Source organism: Sciurus vulgaris (assembly GCF_902686455.1).
Source record: "Sciurus vulgaris genome assembly, chromosome: 18".
Taxonomy (NCBI): Eukaryota; Metazoa; Chordata; class Mammalia; order Rodentia; family Sciuridae; genus Sciurus; species Sciurus vulgaris.
In genome coordinates, this window is record NC_136479.1 from 13,690,974 (window position 1) to 13,711,725 (window position 20,752).

The 20,752-nt window shown below is 39.1% G+C and overlaps 1 protein-coding gene across 4 annotated transcripts in view; it reads right to left on the reverse strand.

Annotated features, from left to right (window-relative positions):
- Positions 1–19,051, reverse strand: part of SMG1 (SMG1 nonsense mediated mRNA decay associated PI3K related kinase) — a 108,708-nt gene extending 89,657 nt beyond the window's left edge. For all 4 annotated transcript variants that reach the window (XM_079120842.1, XM_079120840.1, XM_079120839.1 and 1 more), the window contains exon 1: positions 18,600–19,051. In XM_079120842.1, coding sequence (XP_078976968.1) covers positions 18,600–18,688 — 89 coding nt within the window. In that variant the 5' untranslated portion in view covers positions 18,689–19,051. The remainder of the gene's footprint in view (positions 1–18,599) is intronic.
- Between the last annotated feature and the right edge of the window lie 1,701 nt (positions 19,052–20,752).

Sequence of the window (20,752 nt, forward strand, 5' to 3'; positions counted from 1 at the left end):
AATACAATAATTTAATTATATCATGTCAAAATAATAATTATAATGAGTTTGCATCACAGTTTTGCACTATTAAAATGTAATATAATTTCTTGGTGAAACTTCCTCAGCTACCTAAGTTTTAAGTGACTACAAAACCAAATCTTAAATTATCCTTTTATGGATTATTCCAATTTTTAATTAGAAATCACACTCATAAATAACCACTGCAGACTGATAAGAAAAAAAGAACATATTTAACTACCATAAAGCTACGAAGAATTTTACCTTACCCAAAGAGAGTTCTGACTTTTTATCCATGGCTTCTAGAAGGTAATCTCTAAACCCTTGTAAGTCATACTAATACAAGGGTCCTTGTTCACCCGAGGGCTTTGGGCCACACCAAAGAGTCTAACAATGCAATTTATGGTGGTTCTTTGAGTCACAAGGAACAACTAAACCTCCAAAGGGGCTGGAGACTAAGGTTGGCTGTGGGGCAGTCAGCCATGAAACCTCCAGAAAAACTCTGGACACAAATGTTGAGCAAGCTTCCCAGTGGGCAATACTCCATTAGTATTGTCACATATCAATACCAACAAGAAAGTGGTCTGTTTCCAATTCTATAGGGAAAGAATAATTGTAAACTTCATACCAGGAAGGTCTGTGTACCCTTTAGCCAGATCTGATTTTAATATGAATCTTTCAGTAGCAATAAACTGTAACCATGAGCATAACAATTTTCCCATGAATTCTTCTGGTGAGTCCTTCTGGTAAACTATTCAACCCAAGAGAGATCCTTAGAAACCCCAAACTTTCTGCCAAGGTAGAAACAGCCGCTTATGGCCTTCTTGTCTGTAAAATTCCATAAGTTTTTTTCAGTTCACCTTACTCACACTATCTCAATACCATTCTCAAATTGTTGTTTTGTTTTAGCAAGTGATATAAGACCCAGGGTTACGCATTCTACTTCGCCAAGGGGGGAAAAAGATAACATATCTGCACCCAGTTCTAGGCCTTGATTAGGACTCCATCTGCTTCCACCTTCTCTCAGATATCTGCTCCTGAGGAGTCCACTTTTTTCCATTTAGTATTGCTAAATCCTCTCCTTAAACATGTAAAATTTCCTTAATCTTGCTCATTAAAAAATACAGAAGTACATAAGAAGCAAAAACAGAAAAACTCCATCAAGCCCATAAGCCCCTCCACCTGAACAACCTGTCTTTGTTCTTTGGGCCAAGGTAATAGAGTTGTCTATACTCCCCACTCCCATTTTTTCACCTCTTCTATTCTCAACCCACACTGATCCAACTTCTGCATCACTGATCTATGACCTCCAGGTTGCTAAATCCAAGATATATTTCTGGCTTCAATCTATTCATCCTCTCAGCAGCGTTCTCAGGGCTACTGAGTAGGGTTGAGCAGTTTGGCCCCTGCATGAAGGTGACTTGTGGAGGAAAGAGGTAGGCAGAATAAAAACCCACTTTAAATTTTTTTCCCAATAATCTGTTAGGTCCTAACAGTGTAAAGCAACTGGATTCTTCCCTTTCTGGTCCTCAGGCCACTACAGCAGTTTCTTCTACCAAACCACCAAATCTTGGAGTCCTTTAAAGCCTAGTCTCAGGTCCCTGGAGATCCTTCTCATCTGCATGCTCCCTGCAATCCCTGCTATGGTAGTATCTACCCACCTGCATGCCATCTCTATCCCATCTTTCCTCCACACTACACAAAAATGATTCTCAAAAGTACAAACCTAATGCCACTCCCCCTGCCCTTACACCCTATATACTTTGCTTCATTTTTCAACTAAATCTCTACCAATCATCTCTTTTACATTCTATACCCCATGCATTCTAACTTCTCAATGCCTAGTGTCACCTTGCTCCATCCCTTCCTGCCTCAAACAGCCTTGTCATGGCCCCTCATCAATCCTAGCTTTCTTTTTTATCCCTCAAGTCTCAACTTTTCTTTGCAAAGCTCTGACTCCTGAAGTTGACTCAGAGCACCTTTAATATATGCTCTATCAGAGAGCCTAGTAAGTTTCCCTTACCTCTTACACCATTTGAAACATTCATTTAACTGTACTCTTTTACAAGACTGTAAATAGGGGCTGGGGAGATAGCTCAGTCGGTAGAGTGCTTGCCTTGCAAGCAGAAGGCCCTGGGTTCGATCCCCAGCACCCAAAAAAAAAAAAAAAAAAAAAAAGACTGTAAATACAACAAGGTCAGGGGGGCCTGTTAGCTTTGCTTATTATTGTTCCCCACTGCCTAGGTGACATACAATATTACCTACTGACTAAACAATTGCCCATTTTCATTGAGGCCTTTCTCTCCACTCAAATTCAGTCCCATAACCTAACATGCCACTAACTTTTCTATAAAATACAACTTGCAACACACATTTCCTCTTCAAAACCATCTATCAAAATCAACAATGTTTTTGGGTTGGGGGTATACCTCAGTGATATAGCACTTGCTTAGCATGGACAAGGTTTTCAATTCCCAGCACTAGAGAAAAATACAGTCCAAAAGAAGGAAAGATGGTTCCAACTCTCAAAGAACTTAAAATCTAAACAAAAGTCACTATAAGTTAGCTTGCATAAGCTGTGAATTAAATAAGGGATATATAAAACACTCTGCAGCTTCAGAAGAAATCCCATCACTTAGCTCATTCATTAAACTCAGAGCACACAAAAAGTGTCCCACACTGGTTCAGAGTCTGGTAGTTACATACTAGTTTCAATTTGCTCTCTTGCTTGACACATTTCTATTGAAGGCAGGAAGTACCACCTTACAACACTTGTCTTTCAAGAGAACACAGTAGCTGCTGTATGCAAAGCATAGGAAAGGGTACGAAACTAGATGGTGGTAGTTCCAAAACCATTATGATTGTTACAATTAAGTACAAGTTTTCTCTTTTAAGTTAAAATTTCCTTAACTATGGTCTACTCATATAATCTTAAGAGTTACATCTCTGAACACACAAAAAAGGAGGTGAGAAACATAAAGGGGCAGCCTCATCAATATATTTAAATGCATTCTGAGTTTTAAAAATCTACTTAATATGCATTTTTTAAACCTTATTTTTGTGAAAGAACACTGTCAAGGGAGTAAAAAGGCAACTCACAAAATCAAAGAAAATATGTGCACCACATATCTTATGCAAGCCTAGTACCCAAAACACATGGAGAAGTCATAAACTCAACAAAAAGATAAACAACCAAATTTTAAAAGGGGCAAAAAGACTTGAATTGCCATTTCTCAAGAAAAGAGAGAGAGAGAGACACACACACACACACACACACACACACACGCACCAATAAGCACATAAGATGTTCAACATATTAGTGATTAGGGAAATGCAAATCAAAACCACTAGGAGAAAACACCTCACACCCACTAAGATAATCACAGCTTAAAACAAAACAAAACAGAAAATAACAAGCTTTTGTGAGGATGTGGAAGAACTAGAGCCTTCAGACACTGCTGGTTGGTGAAACAGTAGAGCCACTTTAGAAATCAGGTTGGCCATTCTTCAAAAAGCTCAACCCAGAATTACCATGTAACCCAACAAATCCTAGGTATATGCCCAAAAGAACTGAAAACAGGTGTTCAAACAGAAATCTGAACACAAATCTCCATCACATTAGTCAAGAGTGAGAAAATACATGTCCGTTAAAGGAAGAACAGTAAACAATGCAGTATTATCTATACAACAGATTATCATTTAGCTATAAAAGGAATGAAGTACTAACACATTCTCCAACATGGGTAAACTGGGAAACATTAGACTAAGTGAAACAATCCAGACACAAAAGACCATCCACATTATGTTTCCATTTACACCAATAGGTAAATCCATAGAGAAAGTAGGATTGTGGTTACCAGGGGCTGAGACAAAGAAAATGGGAGTGAATTTTTAATGGGTACAAGGTTTTCATTTGGGAATGACAGAAGTTCTGGAACTAGAGAGTACTGAAGACTGCATAACATCATGAATGTACTTAATACCGATAAATTTAAAAGTAGTAAATTTTATGTGCATTTACAATTTAAAAAAAAACATTAACTGTGACATTAACTGTGACATTTTGGGGGAGGGGAGTTTACTGGGAATTGAATTTAGGAATACTCAACCACTGAGCTACACTCCCAGCCCTTTTTTTTTTTTTTTTTTTTTTGAGACAGGGTCAAAAGTTTATTTAAGGTCTTGCTAATTTGCTGAAGATGGTCTCGAACTTGCAATCCTCCTGTGCGCCAGCGCTACCTACCACCTTCCCCCACCTGTGACATTCTTTGAGAGACAAAAATTACCTGGGGAGGAGTAGAAACTGACTACAAAAGGACACGAGGAAATTTTGGGGGAATGGTCATAGTTTGGTGCTGGTGGTGATTACGCTAGTTATGCATTTGTCAAAACTGAAAGAGTTATACAGCATGTAAATTACACCTCATTAACCTGACTTTAAAAGAAATGCCTTTTTTGGGCTGGGGATGTAGCTCAGTGGTAGAACCCCTTCCTGCCTAGCATGCAGGAGTCCCTTTCTCTATAGTTAATGGTATAAAATATAATTAAAATACATCATTTATTTTTAATAATTCAGCATTTCATGTCTTATATTGCCTATTATATTTGGCCACTCTAAATGGAAAAGCAAAAATGTAGCACTGGCTTAAAGTCACTATGTTTCCAATGAAGCCAGATTACTGGGATCTGAATTAATCAATCAAGTACAAGAACAGCTGGAATGTAAGGCTCAAAAAAAGATTAACCTAGCCAAGATACAATAAGACAGTAAAACTCAGCTGTCATCTATACTAATATATCGGTAAAACGTTCTAAATTTCTAGCACAACAGTAATTTTATTCTGTCAATAAGTGGGAAAACGCCTAAGATAATCCATACAGCGTTTTGTTTTGTTTTGTTTTGTTTTGTTTTTTAAAGAAATAAACTAGAAGTTCTTAATATTTACTGCCTATTTTGATAGCTTCTAAAATTCTGGCTAAATTCTCAGTAACTAACCACTGAGAGAGAATGCAAAAAATTTAAACAGAGTCAAAGCATTAAGATGGTAAAATCAGAAAATTGTGGTCTGTGATGGAGACATGAAATCCACTGCTAATTCAGGTATGTAAGTATTCTGACACTCTGTACCTCAACTGCAAAAATTCACATCTTACTAGGTATTGAGAATATTATTGCTAGTTATGAAACCTGGTATGTATTTAATCTCCAACATAAATACAAATCCAGTGTTCCTTTCACAAAAATAACTCTGTTTATGCTAAGTAATTATTCACCTAAAGTAAACCAAATAGATTTGACTTTCTCCCTGCCTTTATTTTTAACCCAAAAGAGACCCCGCTTTGGCTCCAATTGAATCACTTATCTTCCTCTTTTGTCAGCAAGTCCTGGAAGTACTCTAGAAACATCCCTTTCAGCCTGGGAAATTGCCAAGGTTGAAAGGAAATCTCTTAACTCTATGACCTCCCCACTACAGGAAGGACAAAAAGACTGAAAGTCTACAAAGAAAGGCACCCCCCACACACATAACCAAGGTTCTCCAGTTAAATGCCAAACAGCCCTTCAGGACAGAGAAATTATGAATCACTATGAATTACACAGTGTGGAAATCTTAAAAGAGGAGTCTCTAAAACAGACTGGGTCTCTATAATCAGGGAAAAGGCATTAACAACAACAACAACATATATATATATAAAATAATCATCTTTTCAAAGGCGTAAAAATGTGCAAATAATGATTATAAAGTTATTCTGATAAAATTCCTCTAGCCAACAAATTCAAGCACACTCCAAGGGATTGACACATTTAAAAGATTTTCTAAGTACTACATATTTTAAATCTTCCCTTAAAAAATAACCCTAAAATGTACAAAGGTCTCTTAAAAATAAATGTGCCAGTCAGGTGCCAGTGGCACAGGCCTGTTAAGGCAGTAACTCAGAAGGCTGAGGTAAGAGGATCATTAAGTTAAAAGACCGGCACTGACAACTTAGTGAGATCCTGTCTTAAAAAAATAAAAGAGTTGGGGATGTGATTCTGTGGTAGATGCCGCTGGGTTCCCCAATTACATAAACAAATAAATAAATAGTAAATGTGATTTGTAACAGGTAACATGATCACTTTTTTCACAGTTGAACAGGTCAAGAAAAATGATACGATCACCAAAAACCATTTCTAACACATTAAGAAAAACAAATAACATGTAATTTGGACATATACCCTTTTAAAGAAAACTACAGCCAAGTTGGTTGTTACTGTCACAATATGGGATTGGTACACCCCACAGATGTGGTGCCAAGAGAGCAATATTTCACCCTGCAAGTGCAGTTGCATCCTTTCACATGCAACATCCTTAAAAGCAATGGCAAACATGAAAAGGCACTTACTGAATTTTGTATTCCACATCAGTAATTTTCTACAAAGAGGAAGCCATTACCAGAACTATCTAGAGGATATTTTCAAATTATACATGACCCAATCCTCTTAAAATATAAATACCCGTGAGAGAAGAATCCAAAACACCTTGGGGGTTCTATTTCCAACTTCATCATTGCAATTATACAAGACAGCAAGTAAATTTTTTAAAGGAATTTGATTTCTTTCAACATCCTCAATAACTCTTACCATACACATCTTATGTATTCTGGGGTAAGAAACAGGCTTAGAATACTGTTAAACAATAAACTGGTCAAGAATCATGCTACCTGCAATCAGATAAAATATGCAAGGTAAACTGCCTACTTAAGCATCAGCCCTTCATTTTCAGGGACGTTTCTGAAATAGGCATTTCCTACTGTTTAAAAATAAATAAGGTTGGGCTGGGGTTGTAGCTTAGTCGTAGAGCACTTGCCTAGCACATGAGAGGCACTGGGTTCAATTCTCCACATAAAAATAAATAAAAGAAAGGTAGTGTGTCCATTTACAACTAAAAAAAATTAAAATAAATGATAAGGTCTTGGGCTGGGGAGATAGCTCAGCTGGTAGAGTGCTTGCCTTGCAAGCACAAGTCCTTGAGTTCGATCCCCAATACCAAAAAAAATAAAAAAAATTTTAAAAATTTAAAAAATAATAACAATAATAATGTCTCAGAAAAATTTCAAAAATTGTCAGGTGGGTACAGGGGTGCACACCTATAATCCCAGCAACTCAGGAGGCTGAGGCAGGAGGATTGCAAGTTCAAAGCCAGCCTCAGCAACTTTAGCATGGTTTTGTCTCAAAATAAAAAATAAGGGACTGCGGATGTAGCTCAGTTGGTACAGTGCTTGCCTCGCAAGCACAAGGTCCTGGGTTCAATCCCCAGCACCACAAAAAATAAGTAAATAAAAATAAAAAAGGCTAGGGACGTAGCTCAGTGGTCAAGCATCCCTGGGTTCAATCCCTGCTACTAAACAAAACAAAAACCAAACAACAACAACAACAAAATATGATGTCATAAATCAACTTGCTGCAAAAGGAATAAACTTTTCAGAACAATCTCTATTTTTCTAACTGTAATAAAATAATGAAGACATTTTTGGTAACCACTGAAAAATACTAGTGAGCAGCAGTCAGTCAGAGAAGTGATGTTCCCAAAGTGGTCAGCAGTAGCCAAATTTTACTGAGGTATTTTTACTTAGCCTGAAGTTTAAGAAAACTATGAAACACTTTAAAAATCACATAAACCATCCTTTTTTGGTTGTTGTTCATAATTCTTCAATCAGATTGATTTAAGAGGCTTAAAATAAGGTAACTTTTATAATTCCCTTTCACAAGAGAAAAATCAATGTTCCTAGAAATGAAGTTTTTCTTAGGAGACAGCATTTACTCACTTTAAGTAAATTTACACTACTTCCATTTAAAATAGTACCAAAATCTTCTGATTGCTTAATGCTGTATATACACATTATGATGATATGAAATTTCATTAAGTTTTAAATCTTAGTCTAGAAGATAACATGTGGGTTCTCCCTCTTCCCCAAAGTACTTTAAAATTATAGAGACTGCAGAGTACAATCTTTCCATGATTTTGGCATCCTTTCTACTCTAAAAAATTAAATTATGTATACATACACTAAAAGAAAAATTTCAACATTTTGCTAATGTTCTTAGAATCAGTTCTTAAATTCTAATTGCACAGTAAAAGTTAGCAAAGTACAAACCTACCTTTTAACCTACCCTTTCTTTTTCTTTTAATAAGTGACAATTTTATTTTTAAAAAATCTCAGAGAAATATTATTTCATCTGGCAAAAAAGGAATATTTAGAGTAAAACAAAAATCCATAACAGAAAGCAATATAAAAAGATGATGATGTGGACACACTTGAAGAAGCAGGAATGATTTATGCCATTTCAAATGACTACACATTTCCAAATTGAGATAATTTAATACTATTATTTATCTTTCAAATATGCACCTGTTATTTTTCTCAGTCTAGAACCACTTATGTTCAGATATTTTGGTGAGTTTCGCTGGTCTTGCATGGGTCTTAAATGGATTGGGAATAACCTACCCTTTCTTTTTCTTATTTTCTTTTTGTGATACTAGGGATTAAATCCAAGGGTATTCTACTGCTAAGCTATATCCCCAGCACTTTATAGTTTCTATTTTGAGACAGAATCTGGCTAAGTTTCCTCAGCTGGCTTCAAATTCTGGATCCTCCTGCCTCAACCTCCCAAGTAGCTTGGATTACAGGCATGAGTCCTATGCCCCGCTACCCTTTCTCTATTTAATATCACTTGTACCTGCCCTTCTAAATATCCAAATAGTCAGAGAGATTAGATTATTTTTGCTGCTTATGATTTCGGTTGTTAGTAAGTTTTTAAAGTAAGAATAGTAAAAGAAGAAAAAAAGGATGATGCAGATCTACGCTGAAATTCCTCACTGGCCAACTCGAAACAGGCATAGTTCATGAAAACATAAACACAGTTCACTAGGACATGAAGACAGACTCACCAAACTAGACCACAATTAATTCTATACCCACCACATTTTATCAAAGTATGCATATATAAGTATATATGTATGTCAAGCCATATTTACAAGAAATTTAACATTTATATGAGATTCCATTCCATGTGTCTCAAAAACTTGACACAAATTTTGCAAAAAAATTTTAAGCTACATTCACATATACTTTCATATACTGAGAGAAGAAAAATGAAATCTGAACTTGTGCACGTGTGCGTGTGTGCATGTGCGTAGTAACTTCTAAAAACTTCTGAGGAAAAAGATAAGAGGAAGGTTTTGCTGTTGCTGTTGGGTTTCCCCCTGTGGTGTTAGAGGCAGAAGGCAGTTTTCATGCGTGCTAGGCAAGTACGTAACCAACAAACTGCATCTCCAGCAGCAAGAGACTCTGACTCATGCACAGCAGCTCAAGTAGCATCGGTACAGCACCTTAACAATTTTGAAAGTAATTTTCCCAACTTTATCTTTAACCCTCATAAACTTTCACCTTCAGATTCCAAGAATTAAATCCTCAGAGGTACAGGTGCTAGTGTCAATGCAGAAGAAGACTTAGTCTTCTCACTCTTAATCCACTATTATTTTCATGATATATTTATCTTAGGAGAAACATCTGTGAGCAATCAATGCAAAAACATGAGCACATTCTTAAAAATAAAGACACTTAAGCTGGGCATGGTGGTGCGCACCTATAACACCAATGACTCAGGAGATTGAGGCAGGAAGATCACAAGTTCCAGGCCAGCCTCCCCAACTTAATGGAGACGCTTTTTTTTTTTTTTTTAACTGTTTTGGAATTAAAAAAATAAATAAAAAGAGCTAGGGATGAAGTTCAGTGGTAGAGTGCCCTTGGGTTCAATCCCCAGCACTGCTAAACAAACAAATCTGAGTGGGGATCTAAAACACCCTAGGTTCTAATTCTAATTCTCCAATGTTAAAGCAGCAAGTGGACTTTTTAAAAAAATATTTTTAGATGTTGATAGACCTTTATTTCATTCATTTATTTATATGTGGTGCTAAGAATTGAACCCAGTGGCTCACACATGCTAGGCGAGCACTTTACCAAAGTCACAACCCAGCACTGCAAGTGGACTTTTAAATAGACTAAGAGGAATGGGAAAGTGTTGGTCAAAGGATACAAAGTTTCAGAGAGCAGTAAGTTTCAATATATATTGCAGAGCAGGTGATTACATTCAATGCATACTTTAAAATAACTAGGGAGTACCTTTCAAAGATCTCACTAAGAATTTAAGGGAGAAGTAATGGATACATTAATTAACTTAATTTGATTACCCCATATTGTACATTACATACATATCCAAACATTGCACTGTACTCCACAAATGTATACAGTTAAAATGTCAATTAAAAATAATATTAACTTATTGCAGGGAAAATAATAATAATGATGCAATTTTTATATCCTCAAAGATTACAATAAAAATAAAGGGAATACTAGCATTATAGTAACTACACAATATAGGTCACTTTAAATAAAAGGCTTCTTTTACAAAACTTTGGTTTTATCTATTTGTTTATTTGTAGTAGTGGGAACTGAACCCAGGGGCATTCTATTACTAAGCAATACCCCCAGCTCTTTTTATTTCTTTATTTTGAGGTAAGGTCTGCTAAGTTGCCCAGGCAGCCTCCAAACTTCCTGCCTCAGTCTCCTGAATAGCTAGGATTACAGGCATGCACCACAAGGTCCTACTCAAAACTTTTTTTTTACAAAGTGTTGGGTTCAATCCCCAGTACTGCAAAAAAAAAAAAAAAAAAAAAAAAAAAAAAAAAAAAAAAAAGTTAATGAACTGATTACTACACACATACACATATTGTTAACCATAAAACCATGAAATCATTTAAATTTCAGTATTTTCCAAAAAATGAACAAGATACTATGCATGAAAATGCTATTGATATTTCAAGCAACAATTTTACTAGAATCTTAACTCAAGTCCTTCAAAAACAATACAAACTGTGATTCTTTTTAAAAGTTGATTCCTATAATAAATAAACACTCCCTCTCTCAAGTTTCAGAAGCTTGATACTGGGAAACCTGCTACATTTTCATTTTTTCTTCACATTTATCCAAAGAACAACAAAGACAGGCAACAAATGTGATAGATTTTTTTGGAAAGAAATTCCAGGACTTCTTTTTACTTATTTATATATATATATATATATATTTATAAATAAAATACTGGTGATCATCTTTGAGTCTTTTTACTCATCTAATTAGGAAAGAATCAAGATCTCAGACATACTACAAACAATATGAAGAACAACACTAACCTCCAAAGTTTCTAACAGGAATATAATCTGCTTTTTCTAAAGGGAATGAAAATTAATACAAATAAATAATTCACTATGTTTAGAAATCTGTTGATTCTGGGAAATCTGGGTTTCAATCCCCCAATCTTCAGGTGCACAACTATCAAGAAGTTTGTTTCCCCCAGGCATTCTAATGGAATGCCAGAAGCCTCTAACCCAGAACTTTTCTTTTTAGTGATTAAACTCTTTAAATAATGGTCATACAGGAAAAATAGACATGAGAGGCCAATGTGCAAAAGAACCTTAAACATATGAGCAAGGTGTTTTTTCAAGAAGGATAAAACTTAAGAATCTTAAATTACTATATTCTTTCTTCTGTAAAAGATCTGTCCACCTCAGTCCTTTAGAACAATGTTCCTTTGAATCTGCTCAATCAGTTGTAAGTTGCTGCCTCAGGCTAACCAGCCTGCTATAAGAGGAACAGTTTCCCTCAAAAAGTTCCCTATAGTAACAGGGTTGTAAACTCTGGGGCCAACTGTAAGTAAGAAACAAACTTGCATATTCCACATTCTGATTCTACCAATCCATGACCAAAAAGATATGAGGAAAAAAACTGCATCTGTATTCAGTATGTACAGTTTTTACTTGTCATTAATCCCTAAACAATACAGTAGACTATTAACACAGCATTTACATTATATTAGGTATTATAAAAATAATCTAGAGATTATTTAAAGTACACAAAAGGATATGTGTAAATTATATGCAAATATTATACCATTTTACATAAGGGACTTGAGCATCTGAGGATCTGGGTATCCCAGAGGAGTCCTGGAACTAATCCCTCTGCAGATACTAAGGGAAAACTAAATTTACTCAAGGAAGGACATTCAAATATAGACTGTTTACTACATACTGATGCACTAGAAAGGTAGGAGGGGATATAGAAGTAAAACAATTATATAAGAACCACACACATACATCAAGGTTATGTTTTATCATGGAAGATACATGTGAAATTTTCAGATAGCAGTACACACTATGAAGAAAATCCAGGGTGCGGTATTTTTAAAAGCTGCTTCTTTTGCTGAGGGGGTGACATTTAGGCCCAGACAGGAGGAGGGCAGCCAGGTCAAGCACGCTGTGAAGTGAAATGATGCTCAGCAGCTACAGTCACCTCTAAGCAGCAAGAATAGCATGTGCAAAGGCCCTATGGCAGGAATGGGCTTGGGGGTGTGCATTACGGCAAATAAGACACAAGAGTAGGGGAAAACTCACTCGGCCTCAGATCCCAGGAACCTAAACTAACTGGAGGAATAAAATGAAGAACTTAAGTGTTAAATACATGTTCACTTTCATTGCAGATCTGTTGCAAAATTTTGAAAGAGGATCACAAAAGACAGAAATTGCAGGGTAGGGGTCAAAAGAAGCACAATTTTAGATGCTAAAGAACACAAAAAGCAGAGCAAAGCCATAGTGGCTACCTAGAAAGAGTAGAGGGGTCCAAAAACTGTTGTTCATAGGAATAAACTTAGCCATGTAGAGGTGCTCCTTTGTATCCCAGGGCTCAAATACTTTAAAAGGGTAATGTAGTGGGTCTACCACCTGAAGTTACAGAAATCTTCAGAAACCCCAAGTAAGTTAGCAATGTTTACAGTAAAAGAGGAACAGAGCAGAAATACATCTGAAGCTGGGCACAGTGGCACATGCTGTAATTCCAGTGACTTGAAGAAGTCAGAAGTCAGTGAGTGTGTGTGTGTCTCGAGGTCTTTCTCTTTTGCAGTACTGGGGATTAAACTCAGGGCCTTATGCATGCTAGGAAAGCACTTTACCACTGGGCTACATCCCCAGTCCCTGTATCTCTCTTGATTGGGGTCACAGTTACAGAAGTATATACATCTGTCAAATTCACTAGACTTAATTAAGACCCATATGTGTATATGTGTATAAATTTTATCTGAGTAACAGGATGAAGTTCAGAAGAGAAGTCAACTTAGAAGAGTATATTTACAAATCAAGTAATACAAGATGGTGAATTATGCATTAGAAAACCAAATATCCCTGGGTGACGTACACCTGTAATTCCACTGGCTTAGGAGGCTGAGGCAGGAGGATCCTTAGTTCAAAGACAGCCTCAGCAATTCAGTGAGGCACTAAGCAACTCAGGCAAGACCACATCTCTAAATAAAATGTTTAAAAAAAAGGTCTGGGGATGTGGCTCAGTGATAAAGCACCCTTGGGTTAAATCTACATTACCAAAACAAAACAACAACAACAACCAAATATCTCTGCATGAGCAAATTCTATGGCAGGTTACACTCTACATTTTTAAAAAATATACATATAATAAGCTTGACCATTTCATATAGGAATTAAATCACAATATTTCTACAATCTTTGCTGCTAAGCCTCTATACAAGGGGAGGTACATTTTATTATTCAAAAATAAAATGGGTGATCTGAGGATGTAGCTCAGTGGTAGAACACTTGCCAAGCACACACAAGGCCCTGGGTTGAATCCCCAGCACCATAAAAATAAATAAGGTTCTGAGAAAACTAAGGTAGCCAAAGGCAGGTAACCAAAGTAACAACAATATGAAAAGACAAGTAACAATTGGTGTGAATCCATAACAGATAGTCCAGAGAATGAAATCTCAGGGATTTATTTTAGGTAATTAGGATGAGGAAGGTAAGGAAGTGCCTACTGTACAGGTGACAGTAAAGGCAGAAAATCCTACAGTTGTGAGAATTCACTGTTTCCAAAAGAACCATAGACCATACTCAACTTTACATGTAAGGCAAACTGACGCGTAAGCAGATAAAAAGGATCACTTTGGTAATCATTCTCAATCAACACCAAGTAACATATGAAAGGCTTTTGCTTATGGAAGTTCCCACATACTGAGTTGAATACTTCTAAAATTTAAATTGTGTATTATAAAACAATATAGGACTCAGGTCCTCAGTAGCCTCTTGTCTAGACTGTCCAACTGTCTCCTACTGTGTGGACACAGACACAGATACACACACATTCTCTCTCTCTTGCTCTAGCTCTCTGCCTCCCTCCCTCCTAGAAGCAACTAGATTTCATCTTCCTAAATTATGCCACTTCCCTGCTCATAAAACTTCACTGTTCCCTAAAGCCATCGCAATACGCTTAAACTATGACTCAAGGTCTACATGGTTCCACTCTAGAGCTTAGCTTCACTCTTATTTGCATTATTCCTCACAAGAACCCCAAATCTCTAACCAAACCATTTTTTTTTTTTACCAGTTTGCCGTATTTTATATTTTCCTATTATAAAATTTACTCTCAAAATTGCACAGGCCAATTTCATATTTCCACTGCCCACACTCAACTGTATGGCTTTTCCTCCTCTAACTCTCCAGGTTTTAAACTCTAATCTTCACTACATCACATATAAAAACAAGTATGCCAAGAATGCTAAAAAAAATTCATATGCCTGTCCATTTTAAAGTTCTTTTTCATTTCTCAAACTAACCTATAACCTCCTTGAAGACAGCAGTTCTATATATAATATTCACTAATTAGAACATTTTTACTGTATTAGTGTTTTATAATCTCCTGCCATTTAAAAAAAGAAAAACTTTCAATTGTACTCCCATTTTTAAAAGGAACTCAAACACAGTGAGGAAAAAAAGGTTTAAAAGTATAACTGCCAGGGGCTGGGGTTGTGGCTCAGTGGTATAGTGCTTGCCTAGTACATAAGTGGCATTAGGTTAGATCCTCAGCACCACATTAGAAAAAAAAAAGGTATTGTGTCCAACTACGACCAAAAAAAAAAGAATTTTTTTGAAGATATAACTGCCAAATGTTCATGAGGAATGTTTAATTTTGTAATAAAAATATACCACCACCACCCCATTAAACACTCATACAAAATAGCCAAAAGAGCACAGTCTGGGCAACACAGCGAGACTGTACCTCACCGTTAAATTCCATTTAAAGTTACACTTACAGCTATGAAACGCATAACTCTATTTAACTTTATCATTTATGTATTTCACCATATTATGTACCTATGGATACCAGACTTAATACAAATGCATAAAAGATGGAACAGACAACTCTGGTTTTAAAATTTCAGCTTCTCACATCAAACATACAAGTAACTGACTTCTTAATTTCAAAACACTTCCATTTTTTATCTGTTGCATGGAAAAATAAAAGATATTTGTACTTCTGAGGACCCTGAATCTGTCTTCATTCTATCAAAAATAGAAGATATTTCTAATATGAAGTTTCATCCATTTAGAAGTAGAAATAGCTAAGCACAGTTACATGCCCCTGTAATGTTACTCTGCAGGCTGATGCAGAAGGATCTAGAGTTTGAGACTAGCCTAGACAACGTGATAAGAAGCCCTCTTAAAAAAAAGTCCAGAATGTTCATAAAGCTGAGCACCAAAAAGACATCCAATATATACCTGTTTAATGAATAAAATGCTAAGACTCCCAAGTACAGAAGTAAAATCTATGTATTTTCTGATGACCCGCATGCTTTCTTATGCATTTTTACTTATTTGACGCTAATGTTAAAATATACAACTAGTTACACATATAACTTTAAAACAAATCATTCTGATCTCTATTTTGACTGGTACATTATTATTCAAAATAAAGCCAGGAAAGTGACAGACTTTGGCTACTGGCAGTGATGAAAGAGGGAAGGAAGACTGTAAACCATCTTCACAGATCAAAAATTTCTTTGTGATAAAAAGTCATCATTCCTGTTCCTCCCTATTAAAAAAAAAAAAAAAAAAAAAAAAAAAGGAGGCGTCCAGATAATTCCAAAACCACCTCAAATTTTACATCTGAGGACCCACAGATTTCAAGTAATAAAAATGACCTAATATATTCATTTGCCCAACCACTCTTAAATGTTGAGAGTAAAGTGAATAAAAAAGAAGAGAGACTTTAAGCCAGGCTATAAAATCATGTTCCTAGTAAAGTGGGCTTGCTCTGTTTCCAAATGACATTAGTCTATTCTGCCACCTGGAACACTTCCTGTCAAAATATGTGAAGAATCCTGTGTGGCTATAATAGACTCAGTTTACCGACTAACTGGCAAACTAATACTAAAAGAAAGTGACAATAATTTTTAACCCACTTGCTCAAAAGCCTAAATCAAGGAAAACAGAACCGAGAGAGAAAATTAAAAAAAAAAAAAAAATCAGAAAAGAAAGGGCACAGAAAAGGCAAACAGGGCTGAGATTGTGGCTCAGTGGTGGAGCATTTCCCTAGCATGTGTGAGGCACTGGGTTCGATCCTCAGCACCACGTACAAAACTAAATAAACAAGTGGGAAGATTAACCTCCAGTCTGTCAGTTAACTAGAGCCTGTTATCTTTCTGAAGAGGACAGAAAAACCTCATTTAACTTACGAAAATCTATGACTTAGCAAACATCTGAGATTTTTTTTTATTGGCTATTTAACAAATCTATCATGGCGACCTTGCAAACAAATCGTGTTATGGGATGTGTCCATAGTTCTCTGTTCCCTCAAACAGGAGAAAATAAGTATTTCCAACATCCTAAACTGTTACTCCATGTAACCAAGTGCATCTCACAGTATCATCCACCTAAGCATTAAGTTCTGTGACTGTTACAGTGCAGAACTCCAAAGAAAGCTTTCATCCTTCCCTTCCATCCCCCCATGACTACACACTCCAAGAAATAAAGCACTTGAAAGAAACAACGTTGGTAATATTTATTAATAACCTATGTACATATTCCTTAGCTATATAAGCCTTTCTGCATCATACCTGTCAGCAACAAAGTCAGATGACACCAGCACGTGGGTGCAACTTTACCACTCCGTTTATTTAGAACTACAAGCTATATTTTATTTTCCAAAAGCTCTACAGCTATTTGGGAAATGCATTTCAGATCCTCTAACGGATTACTAAATTCTCTTAAATGTACCCATCACAATACTGAAAAGCAATGGATAGCCCATTGTTAAAGGAAAGCTCTGAAATGTCAGACTCAAGTTCATTTATCACCTAATACACCGAATGTCTAAAATCAGATTTCACACATTTAAGATTAAAAATGAAAACTAAGCATGCCAATTACAGAATACTAGAAAACCAATTTTATTTAACACACTTGCAAATGAAAGCTGTTTTGCAAACAAAAAATTTCAATTAACATCTCAATTCTAGATTCAAGCATTAATTTTTTAAGTCACCTAGTTATATACATCAGTTCTCACCTGACAATATCTAAGAAAGAATATCAAACAGAACAAGGTGTATTACCCATGAGCCAAAGATTATTTTGATATTTCTATCAAGTCTTAAAATGTTAACATTCCAACATCTCACCAAATCCTTTACTCCCAAACCCTGCTGAAATAGGAGTGGCTATCAGGAAGCAAAAGGGCATCCCAACATTTATCTGTCCCATTTCTGGACAATTTCAATTCAAGTGTGCTCCAAAGTATGAAAGTTCCATGAATCCACTAAACCTAAAATGCATGTATACAGGTTTAGAGAGTTCTATGCACTGGGTTAAATCCCAGTCTCTGAACATTACAAGTCTTTACTCAGCAATAGAGGAAAGACTAAATCAACCCTAAATTAAGCACAAATGCTCCATGATTAATCAGAAAGACACGAAAACTAAATTAATTTTTTTTTTAAAGTCAAAGCTCCTAATATATTCAAAGCATCTGAGATCAAATCCTCCATACACGAGGAAAAATATTTCTCTACTCCTAAGTAACCACGGAGTTCATTCTCAGGTATGAATTGCCGTTCACCAGTTAACTGTCCCTGCACTCAGAGGAAAAACTTTACTTCCCTGGACCTGAGTGGGTCGATCCTATTAGCACGACCTCATCTCATGCCCCACTAACGCCCAGCCCGAAGACAGAGTAGGGGCCTTAGCTGTACTTCGGGGTTTTTCAAAAATATTAACACGTGGGAGTCACAGGAGAGAACACACTTAACGAGGTCTTTCACGTGGGCTGGAGGAGTGAGAGACCCAGGAAGCCAATGGGTGGCAGAGAGGGTCCAGGGCTCTCCGGACACCCCGACCTGGGAGGTGGTGCTACTGCAAACCGTCCCCACCCCGCCCCAGGCCTCCTGCTTAACCCTCCCGGACCCAAGCCCCAAGCCAGTGCCTCCCCGGGGCGCGCTGGGTCCCGGCTCCCGCCCCGGGCAGAAATGCGGGGGCTGGGGGGCCCTTAGGCCGCGCCGCCCCGCGGCCTTCCTCCCCCAGCCCGAGCGGGAGGAGACCCAGGAAGCCGCGCCCGGCTCCCGGGGGTGGAGGGCCTAGGCCGCGCCTCCCAGCCCCGCGGCCCTAGGCCTCGGCCCGCCCGAGGCGGGGCCGGGAGGTCGGGCGGCGGGCTCGGCGCCGGTCACCCACCTGGGTTGCCAGTCATTCCAGCTCCGCGGGTACTTGGTGCCGCCGCCGCCGCCGCTGCTCAGCCGAGACCCCGGGGCTCTGCGGCTCATTACCTTCCCCGACACGACATGGCCAAGCGCCGTCGCCCGAAGAAGCGCGAGTCGCCGCCCGAACCGGCCGCCGCCGACACTCCGCTCCGGCCCGGGGCTGAGGAGGAAGCCGAGGAGAAGGAGGAGGCGGCGGAGGGCGGGGGAGGCGGACGGCCGTTCCGGGTTCCGCCTGAGCCCGCAGCGCAGGACGAGGAGGCGGGAGCGGCGCGGCTAGGGGGAGGCGGAGGAAGGGGAGGCGACGTCTCTTCCAGGGCCGTGCGCGGCCCGCGACGCCGGGGCCCAGGAGGACTAGGACGGCGAGGAGGCGGTGGCGGCGGCTCCTCACGCTCACACGGCCACGGCTTCCCCGCCTCCCGGCTCCGCCCGCCGCGCCGCCGCTGCCGCACGGCATGCTGGGAACGAGGGGCGGTGCCGGCGCCCGCCGGGCCTGGGGAGAGGGGCGGGGCCTTGAGGTGGGCGGGGCGTGGTGGGGCGGGGCCGCGAGCGGACCGCCCTCCCGCGCCCTGGGGCTCCCCGCCTACCACTCAGTGGTCGGGGTTCAGCCGCTGGGGTCACGGAAAAAGGGCTTCTCCCCACCCTCCACACCCCCTTCTCAAACGCCCCCAGGAAAGCACCTGACCCTCTGGGAGCCCGGCAGTCAGGTGCAAACGGACATCCAATCACGGACCTGCGGTGAGGGGCGCTGGTGCCTTTGCATGCGCGTTCACATAGGCGTGTCCTTCGAGTTCACGTGCGCCCACCTGCCCACCGTCCGCTGGGGTGGAGAGTGCAAATAGTAAGCTGGTGGATATGCACCTTTACAGCCCCCATGTGAAAAGTGCTCATCGAGTTCTAACCCCTTGACCATTTCTTTACAGTGTAACTAGGACCTCCAACCCTTGTCTCCTGCAAAATCAAATAGGCTTTCACATCCTCTCAACCTAACACTTGCCCACCTTCCCCAGCAGAAAGAGGCTGGCTAGGGGGGACAAACCCGAGCGCTGTCTCCCTCAACGCTCACCCAAGAAAGAATTCGTTAAAGCATCTGATAGATTATGTGGATGCCCATATATGTTTTTGTTTTGTTTTTGGTATCAGGGATTGAACCCAGGGGCGCTTAACCATTGAGCCACATCCCCAGTCCTTTATTTTTATTTTGAGGCAAGGCCTCGCTAAAATTGCTGACCTGGAACTTGCAATCCTGCCTCAGCCTCCAGAGCCAGGCGTGTGCCACCCTTCCTGGCTCCCATACATGTTTTTAAAAATGAACAAGATGCAGGTCCAAGAAGTGTCGCTACCTAACCTGCATAAGGGGTCTTAACCTATCATTTTATGTTGCAAGAAAAAAAAAAAAGACTTTATACAGTATTTGTGTAATTGAAAGTGTTACCAAAAATACTTCATTATGTGAAGTTGATATTTCCACATGCATACATACCCCTTCCATCTCGGGCCCCTTGCTTATGCCCACCAAACCCCCTCCGTAAGAGATGATCCTGCAAGTTCTAAAGGATGGAAGGTCAAAATTTCAAATGAATTTTCCTCTCCCCCCTCCTCTCCCTGCCCTTCTCCCCATTCCGGGGGAAAGAAACTCCTCTGAAATGGTCCTGATATTTGACTTAGCACAGAAGTCTCCTCTATGACTCAGTCAGATCCAAACCTGGTCATCTACCTATGCAAATGTAAATTAAATGGGGCTGGGAAGTAGCTCAGTGATAGAGAATTTGCCTGCCATGTGCGAGGGCCTGGGTTTGAGCCCGACATTCTAAAACAATAATAATAGCAATAAATGAATTCAAGAAAATGGAATGAATGTGCTGAATCGAGAGGGATATATTCCCACACGCACACACTCCATCCTGAAATTGCCCTGGGTACACTTAGAAGTGCTCACCTCCCTCTTGCTGAGGGAAGGATAGGAAGAAGGGTCCTCCAGTTGTTAAAAATAAGGCAGGGAGAGTGGAAGGACCTGCAAGGCTGTCCTTTCCGCCTGGTTCATCATTTCTTCTACCCTATTCTCTTATGAAGAGAAAAATTTCCTCTGAATCCAGTCCCAAGATGAGGTCCCCTTCTTTAGTATGGTCC